This window comes from Puccinia triticina, chromosome 2A, assembly GCF_026914185.1.
Source record: "Puccinia triticina chromosome 2A, complete sequence".
NCBI classification, from domain to species: Eukaryota; Fungi; Basidiomycota; class Pucciniomycetes; order Pucciniales; family Pucciniaceae; genus Puccinia; species Puccinia triticina.
The window spans coordinates 261,015-286,483 of NC_070559.1; the positions used below are offsets into that span (position 1 = coordinate 261,015).

Below are 25,469 nucleotides of genomic sequence, written 5' to 3' on the forward strand. Positions count from 1 at the left end.
CCGCTTCTATTACTACATACCCGCGCCGGAGTTATCCTGGTCAGTCGTCATCTGGGTCTGCCTCCGGCCTCTAATCTTCGCAGCAGCTAGGTGATACTCGAGTCCTTTAGAGGAGTGAGAAATGGAATCCCTTTCCAAAATCTGCCGATTGACACCGCTGTTGCAGCAACGAGTCTCTGGTAGCTTAATGTTTCACGGCTTCCATGCCATTCTTTTTTCCTTTTTTTGGTCCACTGAACAAAGCCATACTCGCTGCTCAACAGCTTAGCGTGGCTGAAAACAAAACGGCCATGACTTCCTCAAATCAAGCAGAGGCGCGCTCTAATTATTCGCTGCGCAAGGCATATCCTGCTGGGTGATGGCCGGCCTAGATGGGCAACAGCCCAAGCCTGCGGGAACCGGGTACATATTTCTTAGACGACCGCAGCTGGGCCCTGCTTCAAAGTTACATTATTCTCGACGACGGCGTTACTGCCAGTTTCCCAATCTCAAAACCCGCGACTGGTTGGCAAACTCAGAGGATGTGATATTTTCAACAAAGCATGTATTGTGTTTTGAAAAAAGCTTGGACACTTTTACACAACTAGTTCTACAGTGGAAAGTTTCGAAGCTACACCTTTGGGTTCTGGGTGGCACTGGTAGTTGGACATGAGCAGAATCTGTGGGTGAACCTCATTTTTGGAATACATCAAGTGAAGTTGGTGATTGGATTGCTCAACTGTCCTAGGATTATTCAAAACACAATATGTACGTATGTCCTCGTTCTGATTAGGGTTGTGTGCCGGGGTAGTGGATTGCAGCCACAAAGAACAGAAAACGGGGGCGCTTCACAGGGAAGCTTGGTTTCTCAAACGTCGGCTGGGAAGTGCCTGTTGAATTGATGGTTTGATCGGTTTGTCTACCCAAGAGTTCCGGATGACTACCGAATGAATCTCTGAAGGCCAGATCCCCGGATCAAGGGTAAAGGAGACAGGAGCCAAATGGATCTACGCTTTTTCTTTGCCGTTTCCTGGGCAAGGTTCGGGGCGTCGGAAGGTTTTTCACGTCGATTTGCTTGATGGCGTTTTCTGTTCATCTCATCCAATGTTGGGCTTGCGAGGTAGCTTGGCGTTGAGAGCTGCGAGCCTCCCCAGAAAGGATGCATAGAGCTCCCAAAAAAAGCAACGTAAGTAGATTTGTTGTGCGAGGACGGCGACTGCTCGGGTGGCAAGAGGGTGAGTCAGGGTGACTGGAGGGGGTGGCCCTGTCTTGATGCGGGCGGAGAGGGCTGTGAGGGCTGTTTGAGGATTGTGCTCATAACAGGTGATCTTCGAGTGTTAGAAGTGCTTCTCTATCAGCAGTTTCCGGGAAGCTGATGATCTGGCTGGTGCGCTGGTGCGCGGGGGGTGCGCGGTGGCGGCTGCTTAGGTAATCCGATCGACTTCTGAAATACTCCGTCTTCGGCCCAGCCTCAGCACAAGCCACACCCAGCCACCCTCCCCCAGCATGGCCAACCAGCAACCACCACACTATCCACACCCAAACCAACACTATCAACAACAGCAACAACATCAGCAGCATCAACAGCAGCAGCAGCAGCAATACCAACAGCATGAACAGCCCCTCGCCCATGGCCTCGCAAACATCAGCCTCAGCGTAAGCACAGAGATCCCAGCCCAACAGCAGCAAGACGCTGACTGCACTCGCCCATAGCAAACAGACGGAACACCCGCAAAGACCAAGCGACCCGCCAGGGCATTCCACCAGGAAACACAGCCCCCACCCGCCACCGGACTCAACTCGCCCATGCCGCCCCGCCCAGAGCTGAACACCACCTTCCGCCACCGCCCCGACCGTCCCGAGCACCTCCAGCGCTACCAGCACCAGCCCATGCCCGTCGTCCCCCCAGGCCCTCCGCTCGACCAGCAGCAGCACCAGCAGCAGAACCCCCCGCTCTTCCCCCAGCCCAGCCAGCCCCGCTCCGCCGGCCCCCGCAACCGGATCGACCCCAACCAGATCCCCTCGCCCGTCATCGTCCACGAGCAGGACGCCGAGATCTTCGCCCAGGAACCCTTCCGCACCGCCCACACCCTCTACCCCGCACCCTCCTTCGCCCCCAACAACCCTCCCCCACCCCCCCCACAGATCCCGCTCAGTCTGACCGACTACGTGGCCATCGACCAGGGGAACTGCTCCCCCAGATTCATCCGCGCAACCACCTACTGTCTGCCCGCATCCGACGACATCGCCCAGGCCGCCGAACTCCCCCTGGGCTTGGTCATCCAGCCCCTCGCCGAACTCGCTCAGGGCGAGGGCGACTGCGTGCCCGTCGCCGACTTCAGCCAGGACCCAACCGGCCCCCCACGCTGTAGCAGCTGTCGCGGGTACATCAACCCGTGGTGTACATTCATCGACGGCGGAAACCGCTTCAGATGCAACCTGTGTGGCAAACCAAGCGATGGTCAGTCCTCACCATACACATGTATAAAAAAAAAAAAAAAAAAAGAAAACCCCTCAGCGCTGATCCCGTATCATCTTTATAGTACCTTCGGCCTACTTTTGCCATCTCGACATGTCCGGGCGGAGGGTGGACCATTACCAGCGTCCGGAGCTATGCAGGGGATCGGTCGACTTCATCGTCAACCAGGACTACTGGGTCCAGTCGGACTCCTCCGACTCCAAGCTGACCGCCAGACCCCCACAACCGATGAAATACCTGTTCGCCATCGACGTCAGCTGGTCGGCCAGCAAGAGCGGCATGCTCGAGCAGATCACCAAGTCGATCAAGTCCATCATCTTCAACCAAGACCCGCAAGACCAACTCAAGGTAGACGACGACCTAGACTTCCCCCAGGAGAGCTTGAAGCCCACCCGCACCTTCCCCACCGGCGCCCACGTGGGCTTCATCACCTTCGACCGCACCGTCCACTTCTACAACCTCAAAGCTGGCCTCGACCAGGCCCAGATGCTCGTCGTCCCCGACCTCGACGACATGTTCGTGCCGATCGGCGAGGACGCCCTCTACGTCGACCCCGCAGAATCCCCGGCTATGATCCACAATCTGCTCGACAGCCTCCCATCCATGTTTGCCGAGAATAACATCATGGAATCCGCCCTCGGCGGCCCGGTCCAAGCTGCCTTCTCAAGCTTGGTAAGTCATTGCCCCAAGCTTGGTTTATTGACTAACTGACTGGGGGTTCTATCTTCTATACAGAAACGACTGGGTGGTCAAGTGAACATCTTCCTCACCTCATTGCCGACGATCGGACCGGGCGGCTTGAAACAGAGAGAAGATACCAAGCTGTATAACACCGAGAAGGAGAGCACGCTGTTCAATCCCGCCGATCCGTGGTACCGCCAAGTCGCAGAAGAGTGCTCGTTGGCCGGGATCGGGATCAACATGTTTCTGTTCCCGTCCCAATACATCGATGTCGCCACAATCAGTCAATCATCTCTCCTTCTTAATGCAGGTTGGAGCAAAATCTGACCGGCTTCTTCTTCTCGCGTAGGTGTCTTGTCCGGCATCACCGGCGGCGAAGTCTTCTTTCACCCAAGATTCAACCCCCAGCGCGATTGCTTCAAGGTCCATTCCGAGCTGCGTAGGGTGCTGACGAGGGAGACAGCGGCGAGTGTGACAATGCGGATCCGGTGCTCCAACGGTACACACACACATCATTTCTCTGCTTACTCCCCGCCACCACCACTGCTGCTACTACTACTACTACTCAGCCGAATAAAAGGACTGACACAGATGTTGGTTTATCAAAGGGCTGCGAATCTCCGAGCATTTCGGCTCGTTCCTGCAACGCAATGTCACCGACCTGGAGTTTGGGAACCTCGATGCGGACAAGGCGATCGCGGCGTTGCTGAAGATCGAGGGCAAATTGGAGGACAACGGCTCGGTGGAGGCCCAGCTCCAATGCGCCCTTCTCTACACCTCGGCCGCCGGAGAACGCAGGGTCAGGTGCCATAACTTGACCCTGCCCGTCACCAGGGTCATCGGGAACATCTTCCGGTCCGCCGATATGGACGCGACGATGGCCCTGTTGACAAAACAATGTGCGCGTCTTACATTGCTTATTAGTCTTGATTTAGTGGTGCTGTTCTGACATGGAGATGGTGGGGGTGGACAGATATTGCGCAGATCGTGCAAGTCCCATTACGCGATGTCCGGGCGACGTTGACGGAGAGCTGTGTGAAGATCCTCCTGGCCTATCGCAAGCACTGTGCCTCGTCGACCTCACCGGGCCAGCTCATCCTGCCGGAGTCGTACAAGCTGTTCCCGCTATATGCACTGGGGCTGATGAAGACGAAGGCGGTGAAGGGCGGCAATGTGTCCTCGGACGTCCGGACGCATTACATGCGCTACCTCAAGTCGCTCGGCGTCGCACAGACCATCCTCATGCTCTACCCCCGAATGGTCCCCATCCACTCCCTCAACGACGTCCCGGAGGCTTGTCAGTTCAACCCCCACAACCACAAGTTCATCCTCCCTCCCTTGATGCGCGCGAGTTACTTGCGGATGGAAGCCGACGGGGTCTATCTGATCGGTAAGTTATACCTCCGTGAGCCCAGTACACAAGAGAGAGATACTGACTGGATCGATGATGATGGTCTGTGCAGAGAACGGAGACATGATGATCATGTGGATCGGCTCAGGGGTATCGACGGAAGTGTTATCGGACCTCTTCGGAGTGACGTCTCTGGAGGCACTGGACCCGAAGCTGTTCGCGGCCCGGCTGCCCAAGCGCCCTGCCCCGCTCTCCATCAAGGTCCGTCGGCTCCTCAAGACCTTCGACCTCCGAAGGGGAGACCGGGCCCTCCCACTCCTCGTCTCTCGCCAATCGCTCGACTCGACCGAGTTCGAGTTCGCTAATCTGTTGGTCGAGGACCAGAATAACGACGCCATGTCTTAGTACGTCCTCTCCCTCTCTCCCCTCTCGTCTTCTTCGCTCGCTCCTCCGCTGATCGAGGTTTTCTTTGGGGATGGACACGCTGTGTAGTGTCGATTATCTCTGCTTCGTCCATAAGCAGATCCAGAACGATCTTTCCGGTGCCGGGAGCTCCTCGAAAGCTAGTTACCAACAGGACGACCACCAGGCCGCCGCCGCCGGCGGCGGCAATGCCGCGAGCTTCATCGACCCCGGATCTTTGTGGCGTGCCGCGTGGTAGAATATTCATCCTGCTTACCAAAACCTTAAACGCAGGCGCTTTCCTTTCCCCGCCCAGATCACCAATCATTCCTTGCTTTTCTCTTCTTCATGCTGTCTACCTGTTCTTTTCCATTTTTTTGTTGTCTTGTCCAATCATTCTCTTTGCTTCGTATCTCTCTCTTTACGATTATGTTTCTACCACACACATCCGACCCACACAACACACACACCCTTGCATCTCTCTTGTCTCTCTTGTCCAGCCTTCTTCCACTGTTGTCAAAACCAACACAATGTCACGCCCCACGAAAAAATGTTTAATATACATACATACATACAATAGAAACCCTTTCTTTGCTTTTTTTTGTACAAATTCGCCGAATAGATGTGGTTCGAAAAGAAGACGGTGCTTCCAACGACGGCTCACGAACATGTTTTGGGGGCCGATGATCGGTGCACGCGGCAGGTTTGCAGTGCGGCTGCGCGGAGTATTCGACAGGCGCGCGCAGACCTCCATCCCCATCCTGTGCCGCCAAGTATCTCCGGATGCATACGAATGTGCAGGAAGGAAGGACGCGAGAGAGGCGCCTTTGCGAAAGTAAATCCCGAATCATTAGTCAGGGCTGAACTTAACCAAGTCCCTCTCTCGCCTGAGGCTTTGCCGGAGGGACTTATGACTTATCAGGATTCTTCGCATGAGATAAATTTTTGTTTTGGTGGTGTTTTTGTTTGAACCCCCAAATCTCCACTCTGATTATTCCAAACCTTCTAAGCTTTTGGTGGATGGTACGCCTCCATCTCCCCCTCCTTCTGATATAATTTCAGACCCCATTGTCATCATCTTCATCCCTATTTTATTTTTCTTAAACATACATTTCCTCGAGTTTTGTGGAATTTCCTTTCTCTCACGCAAAGAATCCTAATAAGTCATAAGTCCCTCCGGCAAAGCCTCAGGCGAGAGAGGGACTTAGTTAAGTTCGAGTCAGGGCGTGAGTCGACCATCCGGGGGTGTGGAGTTGTGTTCAGGACCAAGCGTGGCTGGTTGCAAGTTCAGCCCGGGATAGACAGAAAGTAGAAGGGAGGCGAGGGTGTGTCTGCGTCCATCATCCGACAACTCTATGCTTGGACTAGAGGATGCAGCTTGGTCAAGGAGGCAAGCCGCCGGCGTGGACAGAGGGCGAGATTGGCGAGACCAAGGACTGATCACACCAACCATATGGCATCTATCAGGCAGCAAGACATCCATCTGCAGGCGGACTATCCATCAGTTCATACGCTGTCGTCCCGGGCGCCTTGGTGGGCTTCGTCGGCGAATCGGATAGGGCGTCTCCCCTGGCCGCAGACGCGCCCATTTGGTTCCAACCCGCATCATTATTCTACGGCTTGGTGCTTGCGTAGGTATCCTTTACGAGGGTAATCAATGTACCTCCTTACTGATCTGAGTGTCTCTCTCGAAAGCTCTGTCTGTTGAACCGACCCCAAGTTCTCACTTACCTTCCTCCATAAACGCTTGTCTCGCCGCCCAGTAAATCGGAGTCACTGCTCGTTCCATCCGATTTGACTTACTCGTGCCCGTCACACAATTCAATCCCCCTCCAAGGCCCAGTGTTCATTAATTTCGAAGATTAGCGTATTCCGGAGAAATCTGGGAATCATGAAGTTGGGAGTATTGGGATTGATAGCGTCGATTTCGTCCGCAGGCGGAGCCACACTTCGTATGGAGGATGCCGCCCAAGCAGCGCCCCAGTCCAGTGTGCTGTTTGAGGCCCATCGAGCGCCGGCGCGTTTCCAAAAACTCAGGGAGCCGCCGCGGGACGGCCACAGGATCACGCTTCAAATCGGCCTCAGGAACACCCGATTCGAAGATTCGATCGATGGGCTCTTGGAGCGGATGTCAGATCCGAGCCATCCTGACTTCCGCCCACATCTGGACGACGACGAGTTTGCCGAGCTGGTTGAGCCAGATAGCCAGTCCGTGGCAGCCGTCGTTGGTTGGCTGGAAAGTCACGGGTTTCGAAATGACCAGATGAAATGGACAGCGCGCAAAGATTGGATTAGTTTGGAGAGAGTCTCATTGAGGAAGGTTGAGCACATGCTTAATACGACTTACTCCGTTTATCAAGATCAAGACAGTGAACGTATTATTCGAACTGAGAAATACAGTTTGCCAAAGAATCTTCATCGCCACATTGATTTAGTGCAGGTGAGCACCCATCCCTGGGCTTGCCATCCCCTCATTTGTTGTGATCCATTTTCATGTTTGTCCTTGTTTCCTTGCTCTCGTGCTCTCTTAACCTTGAAGCCCACAACAATGGTGAGTTTCTCAAGTTCATGAACTTCAAAAGTGGAGCAACACTCAACCCACAAGTGCGGAAACATGCGTCTGCTTGTCTGGATTAATTGAAATAAATATCCAGTTCGGTAGTTTGCACAAGCAACGATCAAGAGTGAGCAAGATATCGCAAGTCTCAGAAGTAAATAACAAGAGGTTTCTGGATAATATACCAGACATATGCCTAGGTCCAATACTTGTGACGAACGGTTGTTTGCGCCGACTCTATAAAACCGAAAACTATCAAGTACAGGTCCCGGAAAGGAATATGATTGCTACCACCGGCTACCTCGGCGAGAGTGCAAACTTCGAGGACGCTCAGTTGTTCTTGAGGACACAAAGAGCTGACCAGGTCGGAGGGACGTTTGATGTTGTCCTCGTTAATGGCGGAAGTAATCCACAGGACTTGAATCAACAACAGATTGATAAGCAACTGGGTGTAGAAGTGAGTTCTTGGGTGCATTCTGGAGGGAATCACGAGCGCCATGCTCCAGCGAGATTGATCCTTGGACCCCCCCCCCCCCCCCTTGAATATAGGCCAATCTGGACACCCAAACTGCCCTGGGACTAACTCTGCCAACGAGGAACGTCTTTTACTCGGTTGGAGGAAGGCCGCCTTTCATCGCGGATTTGGCGACTCCTGAAAACAATAATGAACCGTTCCTTGAATGGCTGCAGTACATGCTCGCGCAGCCTATAGAAAAAATACCCAAGGTTATCAGCTCATCTTGTGAGGCACTCTTTTTCTCCACACCCGGGCGATAGAAAAGGGAATGCATAACACAACTTCCTGAGCTAAGAAATTTTCTGCCGATGATCAAAACTACTAGACGGTGACGAGGAGCAGTCTGTCCCCTTCAGCTACGCGCGCCGAGTTTGTTACGGTTTCGCGGCGCTTAGTGCTCGTGGAGTTTCATTAATCTTCTCATCGGGCGACTATGGAGTCGGTGAAAGCGGTACGTGTTATACCAATGACGGCCACGTGAGTTTTGTAATCTCGGCCACCAGATTTTTCACCGTCTGGGATACCTTGGAAAGCTGATCTTTTTTTCGTTTTCTGCTTGCTAGCGAAAGAAGGCCTTCTTGCCAGATTTCCCCGCAAGTTGCCCCTAGTAAGTCACAGCCTTCTGAATGCGATGGTTCCACAAGACTCAAGAAATTCAGGTTTCCTGCGCTTCCCTGATTTATCAATTCAGCGTAACAACAGTTGGTGGAACTGAAAACTTCTACCCAGAAGTAGCGGCATCCAAGTTCGGACTGGCTGGTTTCGCCAGCGGGGGTGGATTTTGTGAGCACCTGACTACTCTTCTCCTCGTTTTCTTTAAGAAGTTTGAGACTGTTTTCTCGCATCTAACCATTTTCATTTAACCGTCAATAAATTGCGGGATACCCACTTACGATTAAAATAACCGTCGAAGCCAACTACTTTCAAAGGCCCGAATGGCAGCGAAATGCGGTAGATCGTTACCTCCAATTCCTCGGGCCTGACGAATTCAAAGGCTTTTACAATCCAGCTGGAAGAGCTTACCCGGACGTATCTGCTCAAGGCAGCAGGTACGCCATAGCTTGGCGACAAACCTTCCTGAGTGGTGAGTCACGTTCTCCTTCTTGGACATGAGCATAGAAGTGGTGGGGGGACAGCTGAAAACGAGTCTTCGAAATTGCTTACCGCCAGTCGATGGCACCTCAGCTTCCTCGCCGACGTTCGCATCGATAATTGCACTGCTGAATGACTACAGCCTTTCGTTGGGTGGCCCTTCACTGGGTTATCTGAACCCATGGCTGTATGCTTCCGGCTACCGGGGCCTGAACGACATCACTCTCGGAAACGCCCGGGGATGCAATACCACTGGGTTCAGAGCCGCCGAAGGTTGGGATCCGTGAGCATATATACAAACAACTATTCCTTTGTTCCTTCTGTCACCGAAGACTGCGCACTCAACACCTAATTCATGTGCGTTCCATCAATTTAGGGTAACCGGCCTAGGAACCCCTGATTTCCAAAAGCTGCAAGAACTCATTAGACCTTGGAGCTTGGCTATGGCACAAGGTGCAAAGGCTTTTCGCGCAAAGATCAAAGCTATCTAAATCAACTTCACTGGAACCAATTTTGTTCCACATTCTTATTCTTCATTTCATGTGATGTATTAGCCTAGCCACCTAACTATTGAATAATAAGGCCCGTCTCTCAGCACATAGAGCTGCTGAAATCCAATTGGCAATCCTTTCATCCTCAGTTCACCAAATGTGTAACATGCTTTCTAGGTGATCACAAGCTTGCCAAATAGTCCCACACTACGTGAAAAAGCCACTTGACTACCACATGTTGGCAGATGAAATAATCCAGCACAAACTGCTACTAGGCTAGTAAACCCACCCAATTGCATGATAGTGGCATATACACACCCACTGTCCAATATACAGTCACACGGTGAGGGGTTAAGTGTTGCAAACAGTGTGCGACAACCAGACTAGTTTGTTGGTACATCTGCGGTCACTTTGCAGCTTCCACAGTGACTGTGCATGTGTTTGTCTGGGTGTTGCACTGCAGCATGCAACAGTGGAGGAATTCCCGTGCAGTCTGGGACACCCGCAGATGCTGGTCTAGATTTTCTCAGGGAAATATGGCTTTTTAGGCTCTGGATCACTTCGGGGAGACCCGCAGATCTCGACGGGAAATCATCCAGTAAACTCAACACCGTGTCACTGTGCATTATAGCTTGGTTGGACCAGCCTTTTGAAAAAGGTTCAACTTACACTGGCAGGTCCATACCCTGTTTGGGGTATCCGTGGTGTTGCTGCTGTTGTATTATAAGCAGTTGATTTTACTCCGGTGCCCAGTGGCAGTCGGAGGGGAAATGTGGTATGTATAGATAATAGGATTATATTTCACTACTAGCATAGGTATTTAGCTTATGTTTATATCTTGTTTCTCAATATCTCTAAAAGACTCCTTCCGAGTCCCATGGGTGCCGGTGAACTCCTCTTTTCCTCACTCTCTCTTGTTTTCTCTTCACCGGCATCCCAGAGCACAAGAGGAAGTACCTTCACCTCCAAGTTTAGCCGCAGCCGAGTAGGCTATGTGACAATGTCACAATAGTTACACGGGTGTTACATGCATGTCCAGCACTTGCCGCAGCACTGGTAATCTCTCAAATATCCGGGATGAAGAGTTTTTGGGATGTTGCATCCCCCACATTTACACGGTTATACCAACCAGGGTATGCCTGCCTTTCAAGGCCGCCTGTGCAGGCCTTTTTGGAGACCTGAGGTGAGCGCCGCGCCGCCGATGCCTGCACAAAATCAGAAAACGAGTTTCGCTGGGAGTTTGTAAGCAGGTCCCGACCAATGCTGACCAATGGTTGTCTACGAATTTATGCATCAGCAATCAAAATTCAGAAGCGAGCATAAAAGTGGAACTGTGGATCATTCGACGGTCGACCGAATCGAACATTGCCGCCCCGAAGCTGCCATGTATCAGCAGCGCCTTCTCCTGCGAGAAATTTACATAATGTACACCAAAACTGCACATCGCCCATCGGAGGTTTCATGCCTACACAAGAACTTTGGCTTGGTACTTCAGGGTTCAGCCGCCAGCTCAAGGTTAAAGTGTCGACCAGATTCTACTGCAGGTATCGTTTCAAATACCACTAAACTCTAGTACAGCTTACCTGTCCCAGGTGAATCTACGGATAGACTCAAGCAAGCGCCCCAAGGGAAACCTCGGAGGCTCGGTCTCATAGCAGGGCTGGGTTGCGATTCAGCTATCAGGTGGTCTGAGCAGTGCGTAGCTGGCGGTAACACACCAAGCATTTCCGACTTCGGCAGCAGCAGCATGGAGCTTGACCTCAGTTTAATCGACCATTACCACGATCGCCCAGCGTATTCCTAGTCAGGACTCTTTGTGAAAACGCCTTGGGCAGGCAAGAGGAAATGCGCTCGTTGTGAGCATTCTCCTCGTGACTACAATCTTCTACTTCTTGTCACAAATAGAAACAATAGTGAGGCTATAGACCGAAGCGAACACCTCCTTGGTATTACTCGAGCTCTTGGGCATGGCGCATCGCCTGCCAAGTCGGTCCACACCCAATATGTCGTAGACATTCATGATGGAAGTAGAACTAAATGTGATCTGAACCTCTGGATTCGCCAGCCTTCCGGCTGGACGCACCCAAACAGATCTAGCCATGTTGTATCTGAAGTCATGATTTTTTTAAGCAAAACACCCGCTTGGAGAGCCGTGCCAAACCATATGTCTAACCACCAATTTTCATACGATGTACCCGCCAATTTGCCACTTCTTCGAACCGCGAAACCAAGGAAAATTACCTTCATAAATGTACCCTTTCTCCCAGTAGCCGTACTTCATAGATTCCCGCACAGTCGCTTTTCCCTTTCTATCAGAATCTTTGAATTTGTCGCTGTTGGCCATCGACTCTCATAAATCAAGTTATTTCACCCGTAATTCAATCGGCCTGTAACCTTTTTTCCATCCTCTCATTCCTTCGTCAGCAGATTCACAGGTAAACACCCAAACGACACATTTGTTCTTGACCAACTACCCATCAGGACGCCCTCTTGATTCATTACCTTCGGCGCAAGCGTTCAATCACCCAGGGGACATTTTGAAGAACTCGAATCATGCAAAGAGCTTTTCTATTGGCTACCTTGGTAGCTATGCTTCTTGGAGCAGACGGAGCGAATGTCGACTGGGTCAGGACGTCACCGTCGGAACAAGGACCTAGCACGTTGTTTGAAACTCATTCAGCGCCAGCCACCTTCAGAAAGTTACGTCAGGCCCCCGGGGATGACCACAGTATCACCCTTCAAATTGGTCTGCGGAATACGCGCTTTGAAGATTCCATTGACGACCTCTTGGAGCAGATGTCTGATCCAGCCCATCCTAAGTTCCGACCTCATCTCAACGACAAGGAGTTGGCAGAATTAAGTCAACCAGATGACGAGTCCATCGAAGCCGTCGAAGGATGGCTCAAAGGCCACGGATTCGCCAACCACCAGATGAAATGGACCGCTCACAAAGATTGGATCAGCTTGGAGAAAGTACCATTGAAGAAGGTCGAATACATGCTTGACACGACTTACTCTGTTTATCAACATCACGATGGTGAACATTTGATCCGAACTGAGCAATACAGTCTGCCGAAGAATCTCCATTCCCACATTGAGTTGATCCAAGTAAGCCTTCACTTTTTCCCTTCACAACTCTTGAACCGCTTAACGGCGAAAGGTCTGATGTGGTTATAGCCTGCTTGCTAACATTTATTTTGTATTGCTTGTGCTGCCATTTTTAGCCGACAACCATGGTATGCGCGATCTTGTCATCAAACCGCGACGCCGCTAACATGATTAATCACTTTTCTTCTGCTGGATTGGATTTGTAGTTTGGACGCTTACAAAAACAACGCTCCTCCGTAAGAGTAATCGAAGAGCTGCCTTCAGCCAAGAGTAAAGTGTTACTCGATCCCGACATTCCCAACACATGTACCGACCCATCAAGTGTAACAAATGACTGTTTACGACAGCTCTACAAGACTGATGACTATAAAGTCCAAGCTTCTCAGTCCAATATGATTGGCATCACCGGTTACCTGGAGGAAGTAGGCAACTTCAAAGATGCCGAAATGTTTTTGAAAAATCAAAGACAGGACCAGGTGGGTGGGACATTTGAGGTCGTGTCGGTGAACAACGGCAGAGACAGTCAAGATTTGGACCAGGATCAGATCGACCGCCAGCTCGGTGTTGAGGCAAGTTTTATTCTTCCAAACAGCGCGGCCCCATCATTGAAATTAATACGCGTCGTGTTTACGCACAGGCAAATTTGGACACGCAAACTGCTCTAGGGTTTACTTTGCCAACGCGCAACATCTTCTGGTCTGTTGGAGGCAGCCCGCCGTTCACGCCTGATTTGACCACCCCTTACAATACCAACGAGCCGTACATTGAGTGGTTAACGTACATACTTGGTCAACCACAGGACCAAATCCCTAAGGTCATTAGCACTTCGTGTCAGTCTTTCCCTTTTTCTTCTGACCCTTGTGTAAGAAATTCGCGATCCACTCAAATTTTCATACAATCAAACCATGTAGACGGCGACAACGAGCAAACTGTTCCGCTCAGCTATGCGCGTCGAGTGTGTAAAGGCTTTGCAGCTTTGGGAGCCCGCGGCGTGTCGGTAATCTTTTCGTCGGGTGACTTTGGCGTTGGTAAAACTGGGTTTTGTTACGCCAATGGAGGAGACGTAAGTTTCATTTTTGAGGGTCTAGCTTTTGAGGTAACATGGATTTCTCACCCGACGATGTGTCATTTTTCTTAGCAAACTGAAACCTTCCTGCCAACCTTCCCGGCAACTTGCCCGTAGTAAGTCGGTAATTTTGGTTGCTGATGTGGTGTTGTTGATGTATCGCACTCACCTAACTCCATCTTTTCTATGCCTAGTGTCACATCTGTCGGTGCTACAGAAAAATTCTTTCCAGAAGTAGCTGTTTCTGAAAGCGGACCCGGAGGGTTCAACAGTGGAGGCGGTTTTTGTGAGTGCTCTGACAGCTTCCAAGCCCAGCACATGTGCAAGAGCTGACGCGCAGCCTCATCGGAATCTCTTTCATCATTTAACTTTACTCAGCGAACTACTTTGCAACACCCAAGTGGCAGAAAAGAGAAGTTGACCGCTATCTTAACTACCTGGGACCCGACACTTACCAGGGCCTTTACAACCGAACCGGTCGAGGATTCCCCGATGTTTCCGCACAGGGTGCCAAATACGTTATCGCTTGGCAGCAGTCATTCTTGACCGGTGAGCACTTCTCTCCGCGCGAAGCACCGCCTCAACATTCATTAAGCACTCATGATTTCAAACATTTCCAGTCGGAGGCACATCCGCATCGGCACCCACGTTCGCCTCCATCATCGCATTGCTCAACGACTACAGCATGTCTTTAGGTGGTCCATCGCTGGGCTACCTCAACCCATGGCTATATGGCACTGGATACCGTGGATTGAATGATGTCCTCAGCGGCAGCTCTAGTGGATGCAACACCACCGGATTTTCAGCCATCCGAGGCTGGGACCCGTAAGTGTTTTGAAATTCTGCTCGTGATAATTCTTGCGATCTGCCTGAATACTTATTCCTCGTCCGCGCACGCTGCCTTTTGTTGCGCGCCTAAGGGTAACTGGATTGGGAACCCCTAATTTCCGCAAGTTGCAGCGTCTAGTTCGACCTTGGAGCATGGCAATGGCCAAGCAAATGGGATCTTAAGCACTTTCTGATTTCTCAATACACTCAACATCTTTCTGAGAGGTTTTGATGATCATTTATCTTTACATGAATTAGTTTACCGCCCAGTAGATACCTTCATCGCATCACCGTGCATAAACAACCAACTTTCAAGAACACTTTTAAGTGCAACACACATCCCTTCACAATTACAATTACTTATTTATTCTGTTCCTACAATCACTCCTAATTTATCGGCATAATTTTCCAGAATTATCCAAATATGTATCTATCTATGATAAGGGGTTCCTAGTTAATTCTTTCATTTCTGCATTTTCTGCGGACAATAATTTCAATCCTTTGTCAACAGACCATTCATCTCCAGCCATGCCACTTCCAGAGACAATCATCATCATTCAAACAGCTATAGGATCAACACTCATCAAGTGTATCCACAAAGATGTTGCGGAGCAAAAGCCCGCAGTATTATTGAGATTAGATTGTCTGCTCAGTTGCAGTGTACCACAATGCCAATGTTAAATGCACTTAGTTTGCAACCTCTCACATATTATGTGTGTCATCACCTCAAACTCATTTCCATGCAATGTGTACTCAGCTCAATGGTCAGAGCATCACTCATGAATGTTGAGTATGTGAGTTTGACTCTCACAGTACATGAGGTTGTGGGTTCAATACCCACTTCACTTGGACCATACTTTTCACAAGTTCAATAGGTTATGAGCCCAGATAGCGCTATGCTGCTATTCAAATGAACTTGGAAAAGATAGGTGCATTGTTTCTAACCCTGCAACTAGCAAGGGGGAGTATTGAGAGTAGATTGACTGCTCAGTTGCAAGGGTGAAACAGCTGCGCTGAAAACAGCGCAAAAAGTGGTCAGCGCAGCGTTTTTTGGGCCCACTGCGCTGAGCTGACAATCAGCGGGTGGGGCGCTGCGCAGCGGTCTAAAACCGCTGATCCTAGTTGGTTAACCGCTGATATCGGCGATTAAAAACCACTGATCCTAGTTGGTTAACCGCTGATATCGGCGATTAAAAACCGCTGATCTAGGTACAACATTCTAAAAAAAACCAATGAAAAAAGTGACTTTTTATGGGGCTTTGGAGGGGAGAAGATTGGGGAAAGATAATCAAGAAAAAATCAAAAGTAGATTACTATTTATGGGGTTTCAAGGTTGTTGCGGCGGAAGATTCTTGATATTTTTTGAACTTGGGATTTTTCTGAGCAGCGTCAATAATTTGACAAAAGGAATTGATCAAACATTTTCAATATCAATATTAGTCAATTAGGAACTAAGGAGGAAAAAGAAAAGGAAGTTTGAGACTGACCTTCCACCAAGCTAAGACACAACCCTTCTTGTCTATGGGAAAATCACCATTGGTGTAGCGCTCAATCTCGGTGTTGAGTTGGACTGCTTGGGAATTTTCCGGATAAAAATTAAACTTGTCCCCATCACTTTTGGACTCCGGATCGGGTGGGCGCTCCGAGCTGGTATGTTTCAAAGGTGGATTGGGTTCAACTTCAAGTGATTTCAGATAAATTTCATGTTCTTCAAAGGTTTCTCGAATAAGCGCAGTGATCATTGATTGCACTGCGGAAAAATGTGTTGCGCCTCACTGACAGCGGCGCTTCCGCTGCGGCAGCCGTCAGCGCTTGCACAGCGGAAACAGCGCGCTGACAGCTGAAATAGCGGTCAGCGGCAATTCAGCGCAATTTCCGCTGCGCTGCGCTTTTTGTCAGCTTTAGCGCTCATTTATCCGCTGCGCTAACGCTGATCACCGGAAATTGTCAGCGGTATAACGCTGAAATCAGCGTCAGCGCAGCGGCCAGACCGCTGCGCTAACGCTGATTGGGCTGGAGAATCAGCGGTGGACCGCTGCGCTGCGCTAAAAGTGCCGCTGATGTCAGCGCAGCGCAGCGGTTTCACCCTTGTCAGTTGCAGCGTACCACAATGCCAATGTTAAATGCACTTAGTTTGCAACCTCTTGCATATTATGTGTGTCATCACCTCAAACTCATTTCCATGCAATGTGTACTCAGCTCAATGGTCAGAGCATCACTCATGAATGTTGAGTATGTGAGTTTGACTCTCACAGTACATGAGGTTGTGGGTTCAATACCCACTTCACTCGGACCATACTTTTCACAAGTTCAATAGGTTATGAGCCCAGATAGCGCTATGCTGCTATTCAAATGAACTTGGAAAAGATAGGTGCATTGTTTCTAACCCTGCAACTAGGAAGGGGGAGTATTGAGAGAAGATTGTCTGCTCAGTTGCAGCGTACCACAATGCCAATGTTAAATGCACTTAGTTTGCAACCTCTCACATATTATGTGTGTCATCACCTCAAACTCATTTCCATGCAATGTGTACTCAGCTCAATGGTTAGAGCATCACTCATGAATGTTGAGTATGTGAGTTCGACTCTCACAGTACATGAGGTTGTGGGTTCAATACCCACTTCAATCGGACCATACTTTTCACAAGTTCAATAAGTATCGCACATCTGCCAAGAATTCTTCCGCTCCTTAAGGGACAGTAAATTCTAGCCATGTACAAGTGATTTGCCACCCAGTGGTGGCGCAGAGTTGAACATGTTTTCAGAGACAGATGAGTAGTCAAGCCACTGTGGTTCTGAGGCATCCCTGACAACAAACAGCCTGACCTGCGCTGAGAAGGCCAAGGTGGACAGGCTAGTGACACCAAACTTAACTAAGTTCCTCTCTTTCCTGAGGCTTTGCCGGGGGGATAATCAGGAATTTTCCGAACTTAACCCAAGTCCCTCGCTGCTGCGGGCGTGTGACTCGCGAAGCAAGCCTCCGACAGCCCTTGGCAGGAGGGACTTGCGCCCTATTGCCCCTTTTTGCGGGGGCTAGATTCTAAATTTGGGTGGAAGGAATTTTCAGATGTGTATAATTCCTTGCTTCCACAATTTTCTCAAGATTAAATTTTCTGAGGTTGAAGACTGGCTTGTGCCTGTCCAACCTATAGAATCTGAGCTATCTGAAGATATTCCTTCCATTCCAAATCAATACATCAAATCCACCCAAAATATGGATTTTGCATGGAGAGGGTCTGTGCTCACCAACTTGGTTTCCACAGTTGGCTCTCCATCAGAACATAGAGGGGATCATTGGCAATATAAAAAATTGCACTATTTTCTGCAGCATCTTCTGATGAAAGTGAGCTAACAATATAGGGGAGGGTGTGGTAGGTGAGCTGTAGAAAAATTGAACAAACTACCTTCAAAATCCATTCTTGGTGCGCGAGTTTGGGGAGCTAAGGGGTAAGTCCCTCCTGACAAAGGCTTGCTTCGCAAGTTCACCCCTGAAGTCTTGTGTGAAGTTCAGGAATTTTCACATGAGAGATATTTTGGTTTAGGTGGTGTTTCCCTTTGAATCACCAGAACTCAACTCTGACCATGCTAAACCTTCTAAGTTTTTGGTGGATGGTACACCTGAATCTGCCCCTCCTCCTGATATAATTTCAGGCTCCCTCACCTCCATATTCCTCCATCTTTTATTTTTCTAAAACATCCATTTCCTTGAGTTTCATGGAATTTCCACCAGATCAGAGCATAACTTCCCGTGCGCAGTCATCTCAAGGTCAATTTGTTGATACAACATGATATAAGTATGTGTGCCTCAATGAAATCAAGATGAAATTTAGTCTAGCTTAACAAAGCCTCTCGAGCAGAGGGTCCGGGGGACCCCGCCCGGAGGGCTTTCCACAGGAGAGGCTTATGTGTTATGTCTTGATTTAAGCAGGAGCAGAAAGGATCTGCTACACTAAAAATCCCAACCAATATAGAAAAACTGAATACACAGAGTTTTAGGTTCTGTTCTTGCAAGGAATTTGAGCCACTCACTTATCTTGTAGCCAGAAAAACAACTCCTGGAGTCCCAAACAAGTGGAGCCTCATTTGGAAGACTTGTGCATTTTTGATCTTTTGAAAAGGTCAACAGATTGGGATAGAAAAAATCTGAGTAGACCAAATTGTAGAGAAAGAAAATTAGCATAGGGTACAGATAGGGCATATTGGTGGAGAGGCTGGGGGAGGAGCTATAAAAATTTTAAAAACCTCTCAGCCAAATGAACTTTCTGCTCCCGCGTAAAATTTGGGATAATGCGCAAGTCCCTCCCTGTGGGAGGGGCGGCTTCGCCGCCAGCCAGAGCGCTCCCACCAGGGGGGACTTGTGTTAAGTTAGAAATTTAGTGATGTGATGAACATCACAATTAGTTTGTTTTTTATTCTGATTTTCAAAGCATTTTTTCAGACTTACTTAATTTGTGCACGGCAAAGAAATTCTTTGCTCACTGTGCAGTGCGCGCATTTCCAAACACTTTATTCAAGTGTTTCAGATTTTTTTTTCCACTTTGTGCATGAATATGGCTTTGAAAAATTGGGAAATTTTGCATGAAATCTGTCATAGTGCACCGGTACATGGTGCAATCACCTAGTCTTCCAAAGCCTTATTCCTGCAAAGTGTCCAAAACGTTCTGACACTTGAATATATATCTATCATGATTCAAGAAATTATTTGGAAATTTGAGCATGCAGGAACATTAATTCCAGGTCCCCAAAGGACTGTGTTTTCAGCATACAAGGAATCTTTAAAAAAACTCCCAAAAAATGCACCAAGGACAATCAGAGGCCTGGATATATTGATTTGTAAAAAAAAAAACTTGGTTTTTTGCAGTGTGCAAAGTAAGTCTGTATTTTTTGTTAAAGATAGCTGAGCCTGGATGCCCGGAATATAAAATACATGATAATTTTGGTGAGAGGAATTTCAGTAAGAAAAAATGGGTCTTGTGAGGAGGGGCTGAGAAATGATAGAGTAATGAGGAATATAACAATGAGTGTGGTCAATTATCTGAATCTCTCAATTCATGCAAACATTCCTGATCAGTCATAAGTACCTCTGGCAAAACCTCAAGCAAGGAGGACTTTGTTAATTTTGTGGTGGCACTGACAGTCTGTCCACAAACACACATTTTTATGTTTGGCCTTATATTACTTGACCAAAACCATCCAAAACTCTCCATGGAATGTGCAATGAGTACATATTCCCAAAGCTCATCCACATCCTGCCCTCTTCATTAAACCCCACAAAAAAAAGGGAGTGCCATGGGGGTCTTCCCACACGCCAGTACAGGCATGCTCTATGCATCCCCACATGGCCAGACAAAATTGTGAACTGATCATCTTTGGATGAGTTGGGGAAAGGAGTGGATGATGATCCCCAAAGATTGGCAGATGCTGAGATGAGGATTGCCATATGTAGTCTTTGCATTCTTGTGCACAGATAAGCTCCTAGGAAGCAGCCCATGGCTGCATAGCTACCAGTCTCTCACCCAGTCCATTTGCTCACTGAATACAATACTATCACAGACAAAATTGTAACACCATATATGTACTTGTATAGAGGCATAACCTAGAGAATGTCAAGGAAACAAAGGGGCGATTGTAGTCTAGCTGTGGTAGCACCAGAGCAAGAGCAAAGCAATATCCATTGTTACTTGCTATCCACTGATGTCTGGTGCCCCTCAAACGTAGGCAAGACCAGGGTGTCTGTTTCCCATGCCGCTATAGATCTGGCACGGTGCAAACCCCAGAACGGAGGCAACTTCCTTGATTTGTCCCCGCCATATTCCAACAACCTGCCAGGCCAAGCAAAATACCCACTTTTCCATACCTCTGCTTGGGGGTTTAAGGTTTCTCAGATGCCACCAGCTGGCACGCAGGAGGCTCGATAGGCAGATGTTCCAGTGTCAGTTGAACCTTTGGCATAGGTTGCATACTAATATCAAGCTTCCGTGCACAGTCACTGCGCAAAAAGAACACCATTGCTCATAGGATCACATGGAGTTCCAACAGCCATCTTGTTCTGGACCATCTCACATGTCCACAGTGCAACTTTTTCTGGTATGTAGTGGGAGTAAATGATGCATTGACAACAAAACGGAACAATCATATACACATAAACAGATCCAAGAGAAAAGGTGGATGGACAACAACAACAGTTTCATTTTTGTTCTTCTTCTTCTTGATGTGGTGTGTATGTACAAGTGTTTAAGTGAGCCATGCGGCCAGCGCGCTCCAAGAGTACACATTACTCCTGTGATGTTATTTTTTTTTGGGGGGGGGGAGGGGGCAGAATGCGTCAGGTGCCGGAGGAAAGAGATGAGACACACAGAGAGAGAGAGACGGAAGGACATGCGGCGAGGGTGGAGCGACAGACATTAATGACACATTTTTGTAGGGATGAGATGTACGAGATGAGGGAGAGGACATGATCATCGCTGTCGTTGTCGTCATCGTCGTGGTATGTAGGAGTAAGAAGAGGGGAAGAGAAAGAGGAAGATGAGGAATACATTATAGATGTACATTAAAAACAGACCACAGGGAAAGGTGCGTGTATATATGTAGTATATATGTGTATGTGTTGCGTGGAGAGGGAAACAGGCGAACAAGGTCCGTGATATTGACAAACAGAAAAAGAGAGAAAGTAACGGTGCTTTCCATCGAGGGGAAGAGGGGTAGGAGGGGGGTACGGACATACAGATGTGGGGAGGGATGATTAATCATTAAGGCAGCACGGCGAAGAATTAATTCTTTTTTTATTTTATTTTATTATAATTAAAAAAAAAGGGGAGAGGGGGAGGGGGTTAAGGGGTGTCTTCGAGGTCTAATCCGACGAGGACCTCGTCGAGCAGGTTTCCAGACTTGAGGATGGACTGGTAGTTGATAGCGCTGAGTTGGACGAGTTGCCAGCTGGGCCGGATGGGCAGGCCGGCCGCGGACTTGGACTTGCGCATGAAGGGCGAGTCGGGGTCGGGCGCGACGCGGAGCTCGGTGGGGCTGGGCTCGGCGGAGCTGCTGGTGCGGGAGTGGTCGAGATGGTCGAGGCGTAGCATGGGGTGGGAGCGGCGCGAGATGAGCTGGCGGGTGACTGAGGAGAGCTTGGGGGCGTCGTCGCAGCCGATTGGGCCGGCCAATCGGGCCCATCGGTACATGTTGTCCTCCTCCGCCGCCGCCGCCGCCCGCTCTTTCCTCTCCCCCTCTTCCTCCGACGCTATCCAGCTGGCCAGGTTGGTCGTGGTGATCGTGTGCTCGTGCGAGTCCAGGTCGTCGTAGGCCGACTCGTCGTGTGTCGTCGGAGGGGCGGTGGCCGCCGAGAGACAGTCCTCGCCCCACCGGGTGCAGGCCTGGTCGGAACTCATGTGGTTCAGGGCGGCCTGGAAGCCGGCCGCAAACACGTCGTTCTCTTCCCGCGCAAGCAGCGAGTCGGCCGAGGGTGAGCCGAGAGAGTACAGTGGCGAGCTCCACCTCCGGGGTGAGCGCAGGCCTGAGGGGACGTGGGTAGAGGTGAGGATGGGGGCGGTGGGGAAGGCGGGGAATCGCTTGTGGCTGGAGTGTTCGAAGGGCGGGTGCTCGGAGCAGTACGAGGGACTCAAGGGCTCGATGGTGGTGGCCGAGTTGGGGCCGAGGGATGAGCAGGTGATGACGGAGCCGGAGGTGCTGCAGGTGTCGAAGGAGTCGAAGGAGGGCCGGTAGTCTGAGATGAGGGCCTCGTCGATCAGGTCGAGCTGGTCGAAGCACGGCCGGGGGATCCGCAGGAAGGTCGAGGAGGCGGGTTCTTCGTGGACCAGGACGCCGGCGACCAGGCTGGTGTCACTGACGACGGACTGCTGGCGGAACTTGCGGTGGTCGTTGGTGCTCGGGGAGCTGGTGATGGGCAGGAGAGCGATGGAGGAGGATGAGAGCAGTGGGGCGGGGGTGGAGGTGATGGGGGATGAGGGGGCAGGGTCGGGCTCGGGATCGGCGAGGGGTTTGAGGGTGCTGCTGAGGAGGAGATCGGGGAGGAGCTGTGGGGCGCCGTGGCGACGAAAGTAGAAAGGAGCTGGCTGGACGGCTGGCTGGGGCTGGTCTTGATGGAGCAGACAGGCTTTGAGAGCGAACTCGAGGTCATGATTTTTGAGGGGTTTGCCGATGACGCCATGCATGCCGAGGGATTTGTAGAGCTGAACCTGTGGGTGGGGAATGGGTGGGTTAGATGGTGGTTTGGCGGTGGGGGTGTGATGGATGATACCTACCTGCCAGTCGGCCAGGTCGGTTGTGACGGCGCAGATGTGTATGTTGGAGGATGGGTGGCTGGGGTTGTTTCTGAGTCTGCGGCAGACCTCGAGGCCGGAGATGCCGGGCATGGAGATGTCGAGGAAGAGCAGATCGAAGTGGTTGGAGTGGAGGAGCTCGAGTGCCTGGAGGCCGGAGTCTGCGGTCTGGAGGGCGTCCAGGTGGAGGAAGGCGGATAGCTTGGTTTTAAGGAGCTGCTTCATGACCCGCTGGGGATGAGAGTGTGTTAGTGTTGGTGTGGGAGTGGAGGGGCTGTTTGGGAGGGGGCGCTTACGAGGTTGAGGTGGTTGTCGTCGACTATGAGGACGTTGAGCCGTGCCAGCGTGGGATCCATCGCTTCTGAGGGGGTTTGTTGATGGTCAGGAGGAGGAGATGGGCAGGAGGAGGGATGGTCAGGAGGAGGGGGAAGTGGGAGGAAGGGGGAGTGGTTTTGGGCGGGCAGAAACACAGCAGCAGCAGCAGCAGCAGCAGCAGCAGCTGGCTATATGCACACTTTCCAACGGTCGCGCCGGGGGGGATGGCGGGCAGGGTGCAGGCCAGAAGCAGCCCGAGCTGGGCCAGTCGCCCCAGCCCCAGCCCCAGCCCCAGCCCCAGCCCAACCGACCCCACCCACGTAGCCCGGGCAGCTGTTACGTTGGACACACCTGCCATCCACTACCGCCCCGAGCCTAAGCAAGACTGCTCCTCATCACGTGCCCATGATGGCCCGCGGAGAGCTGCCTTCCCCATCTTGTCGAGCAGGAAACATGGCCCCCTCCCTGTCGAATCCGGTACAGCCTGGGCTGGTGCTGGCCGCGTGCAAGCCTCTCCTGGAGAGAGGGTCCAGCTCTCCCGCCACCTCATTCAAGGGACTGATCCAGTTCGATACAGATCGACCCACCCACTAGGACCGGGCATGCTTCCCCCATCGGCCCATCGGGAGATCAAGAAACTCAGACGCACTGACACCGCTTATGGTGCACAAACGCAATCGCCGGGCTTGGTAAATAAACTCATCACGATCACATCGGCCAGCTACCATGCAAGCATCAAGGCTTGGGCATCAGCTTGTCCAGCCTGCCCGTCGATCGGGCCCCTCGAGCAGAACAACCTGGGGCTGCGTGCATGGAAAAGTGCTTGATTAATGGAGTGCTCCTTATCTTCAAGAAATCGACGGTATCTATAGCTACCCATTCTACACTGAAATAATTTACTCTTATCATCTCATTCAAGCACTTCAGTTCATCTGGATCTAAAGATGGTCGTATATCATTAATGAGCTGCAGCCAGGTTTCCCCTCTGTATCTAGTTCTCACAGACTGCACACTCGTAGTTGAAGAGGCTGGAGATCCAAACAGCTTCCTCATCCTGAAATTAGAGATGCCAATGAGCACCTGCCACACTTTGGAAGGTACTTTTATTCCCTTGAAGGTCCCACCTGCAATTGCTGTGTGTTCCATTTTAGTGAAAAGTCATCCAGGTAGCTGCCCACCTGCCATGGGTACCACTTCCTGCAAGGGTAGACAGGTACATGCTGAATACTGATTTCCATCTCTAATGCACAACTTTTTTGTATGTAGAATTCACTGCCAGTTCTCAACAAATATCCAAACTACTGTTCAAAATACTGTCTTTTTTTTTTTCTCAAATCATCAACCAGGTGTCACTTCAGAGACAATCAGCTTACACCCCTACACCAATGCACATTATAGGAATTTGAGATCAAACACTTTATTACAGCAAGTACCAAGAGCTAATAGTAGTAAACAACTTAACAAAAATAGGAAGACAAGACATTCAGTAAGGTAAACATAAAGATAAACAAATAAAATCTTGGTATACCTTCTGAAGCTCTAGTCCTAACTATGACTCAAAATTAGACACTGGGAATGTATAAACACTAGGGAGGGATTTGTTGCACTCTCTAGAGAGTGCCAGACCATAATTTTGCCAGTTGCTAGGTATGATGTGAGCTCAATGTCAGCTGTAACTTTGCTCAACTTTCTATCCAATACAAGGGTAACTGTAGGTGAAGTTGTTGTGAAATGATCTATCACTCAATGTCAACACATCATTATCTCTCTGTTGAGGTTTTTTGTTTGGCTCATCATGACCACAATTTTGGATGCAAGTGTCAATGCACAGAAGTGTTGCCAAGAATTTACATATCCTTATGCTAAAATATATCTTTAACCAAGTGACAGGCAATATTTTGCATGGTGGAATTGTTTTAATTCAAAAAACAAACAACACTACATTTAAAGTATAGCAAATTCAGAGGATCACCCAACTTGTGGCCAACAAATCCTAGTGAGTGAAATATTTCTGCCATGATATCTAAATTGATATTTATTGGGGAGGAAACTGTTTTGACATCAAATTTCTGTTCTTCAAGTATCAAACAGTGTCAAAGCTAGGAAAACCTGTGTGAAATGCAATTTGACTCCCAGCAATTTGAAATGTGAAAATACTGGATTCACTTAATTTCCCTATTGCTTTTACCACGTTATGGAACTTTGAAGAATTTTAAATTCTGAAGTGGGTTGGAGGCAGCTTGCCTCACATGTACATATGTATACTTGCTTGGATATTCATAACCATACCCAGTGGGTTTTCTGAAGTGTCCCCCGGGGATTGTTATT

General features: G+C 49.9%; 6 protein-coding genes across 6 annotated transcripts; 4 read left to right on the plus strand and 2 right to left on the minus strand.

Annotated features, from left to right (window-relative positions):
* Positions 1-1,138: 1,138 nt before the first annotated feature.
* PtA15_2A40 (uncharacterized protein) lies at positions 1,139-5,151 on the plus strand (the record flags this gene model as incomplete). The annotated part of the gene is made up of 10 exons (XM_053166429.1): positions 1,139-1,165; positions 1,591-1,635; positions 1,693-2,440; positions 2,523-3,130; positions 3,194-3,422; positions 3,489-3,638; positions 3,748-4,038; positions 4,113-4,529; positions 4,603-4,894; positions 4,983-5,151. 10 exons carry the CDS (start codon positions 1,139-1,141, stop codon positions 5,149-5,151), a joined length of 2,976 nt encoding a protein of 991 aa, XP_053017284.1.
* Positions 5,152-6,111: 960 nt separating this feature from the next.
* PtA15_2A41 (uncharacterized protein) lies at positions 6,112-6,481 on the minus strand (the record flags this gene model as incomplete). Its single annotated transcript, XM_053166440.1, has 2 exons — positions 6,112-6,328; positions 6,405-6,481. 2 exons carry the CDS (start codon positions 6,479-6,481, stop codon positions 6,112-6,114), a joined length of 294 nt encoding a protein of 97 aa, XP_053017285.1.
* Positions 6,482-6,846: 365 nt separating this feature from the next.
* PtA15_2A42 (uncharacterized protein) lies at positions 6,847-9,549 on the plus strand (the record flags this gene model as incomplete). The annotated part of the gene is made up of 9 exons (XM_053166451.1): positions 6,847-7,332; positions 7,547-7,906; positions 7,999-8,191; positions 8,292-8,443; positions 8,530-8,573; positions 8,658-8,749; positions 8,880-9,050; positions 9,137-9,341; positions 9,435-9,549. 9 exons carry the CDS (start codon positions 6,847-6,849, stop codon positions 9,547-9,549), a joined length of 1,818 nt encoding a protein of 605 aa, XP_053017286.1.
* A 2,553-nt stretch (positions 9,550-12,102) lies between these two features.
* Positions 12,103-14,734, plus strand: PtA15_2A43 (uncharacterized protein; the record flags this gene model as incomplete). Its single annotated transcript, XM_053166461.1, has 9 exons — positions 12,103-12,657; positions 12,864-13,226; positions 13,295-13,487; positions 13,569-13,720; positions 13,796-13,839; positions 13,918-14,009; positions 14,102-14,272; positions 14,344-14,548; positions 14,644-14,734. 9 exons carry the CDS (start codon positions 12,103-12,105, stop codon positions 14,732-14,734), a joined length of 1,866 nt encoding a protein of 621 aa, XP_053017287.1.
* Positions 14,735-21,380: 6,646 nt separating this feature from the next.
* PtA15_2A44 (uncharacterized protein) lies at positions 21,381-23,182 on the minus strand (the record flags this gene model as incomplete). Its single annotated transcript, XM_053166472.1, has 5 exons — positions 21,381-22,440; positions 22,539-22,557; positions 22,658-22,742; positions 22,809-23,057; positions 23,123-23,182. 5 exons carry the CDS (start codon positions 23,180-23,182, stop codon positions 21,381-21,383), a joined length of 1,473 nt encoding a protein of 490 aa, XP_053017288.1.
* A 367-nt stretch (positions 23,183-23,549) lies between these two features.
* Positions 23,550-23,968, plus strand: PtA15_2A45 (uncharacterized protein; the record flags this gene model as incomplete). Its single annotated transcript, XM_053166483.1, has 2 exons — positions 23,550-23,644; positions 23,719-23,968. The coding sequence occupies 2 exons, from the start codon at positions 23,550-23,552 to the stop codon at positions 23,966-23,968; spliced, it is 345 nt and encodes a 114-aa protein (XP_053017289.1).
* Positions 23,969-25,469: the final 1,501 nt, after the last annotated feature.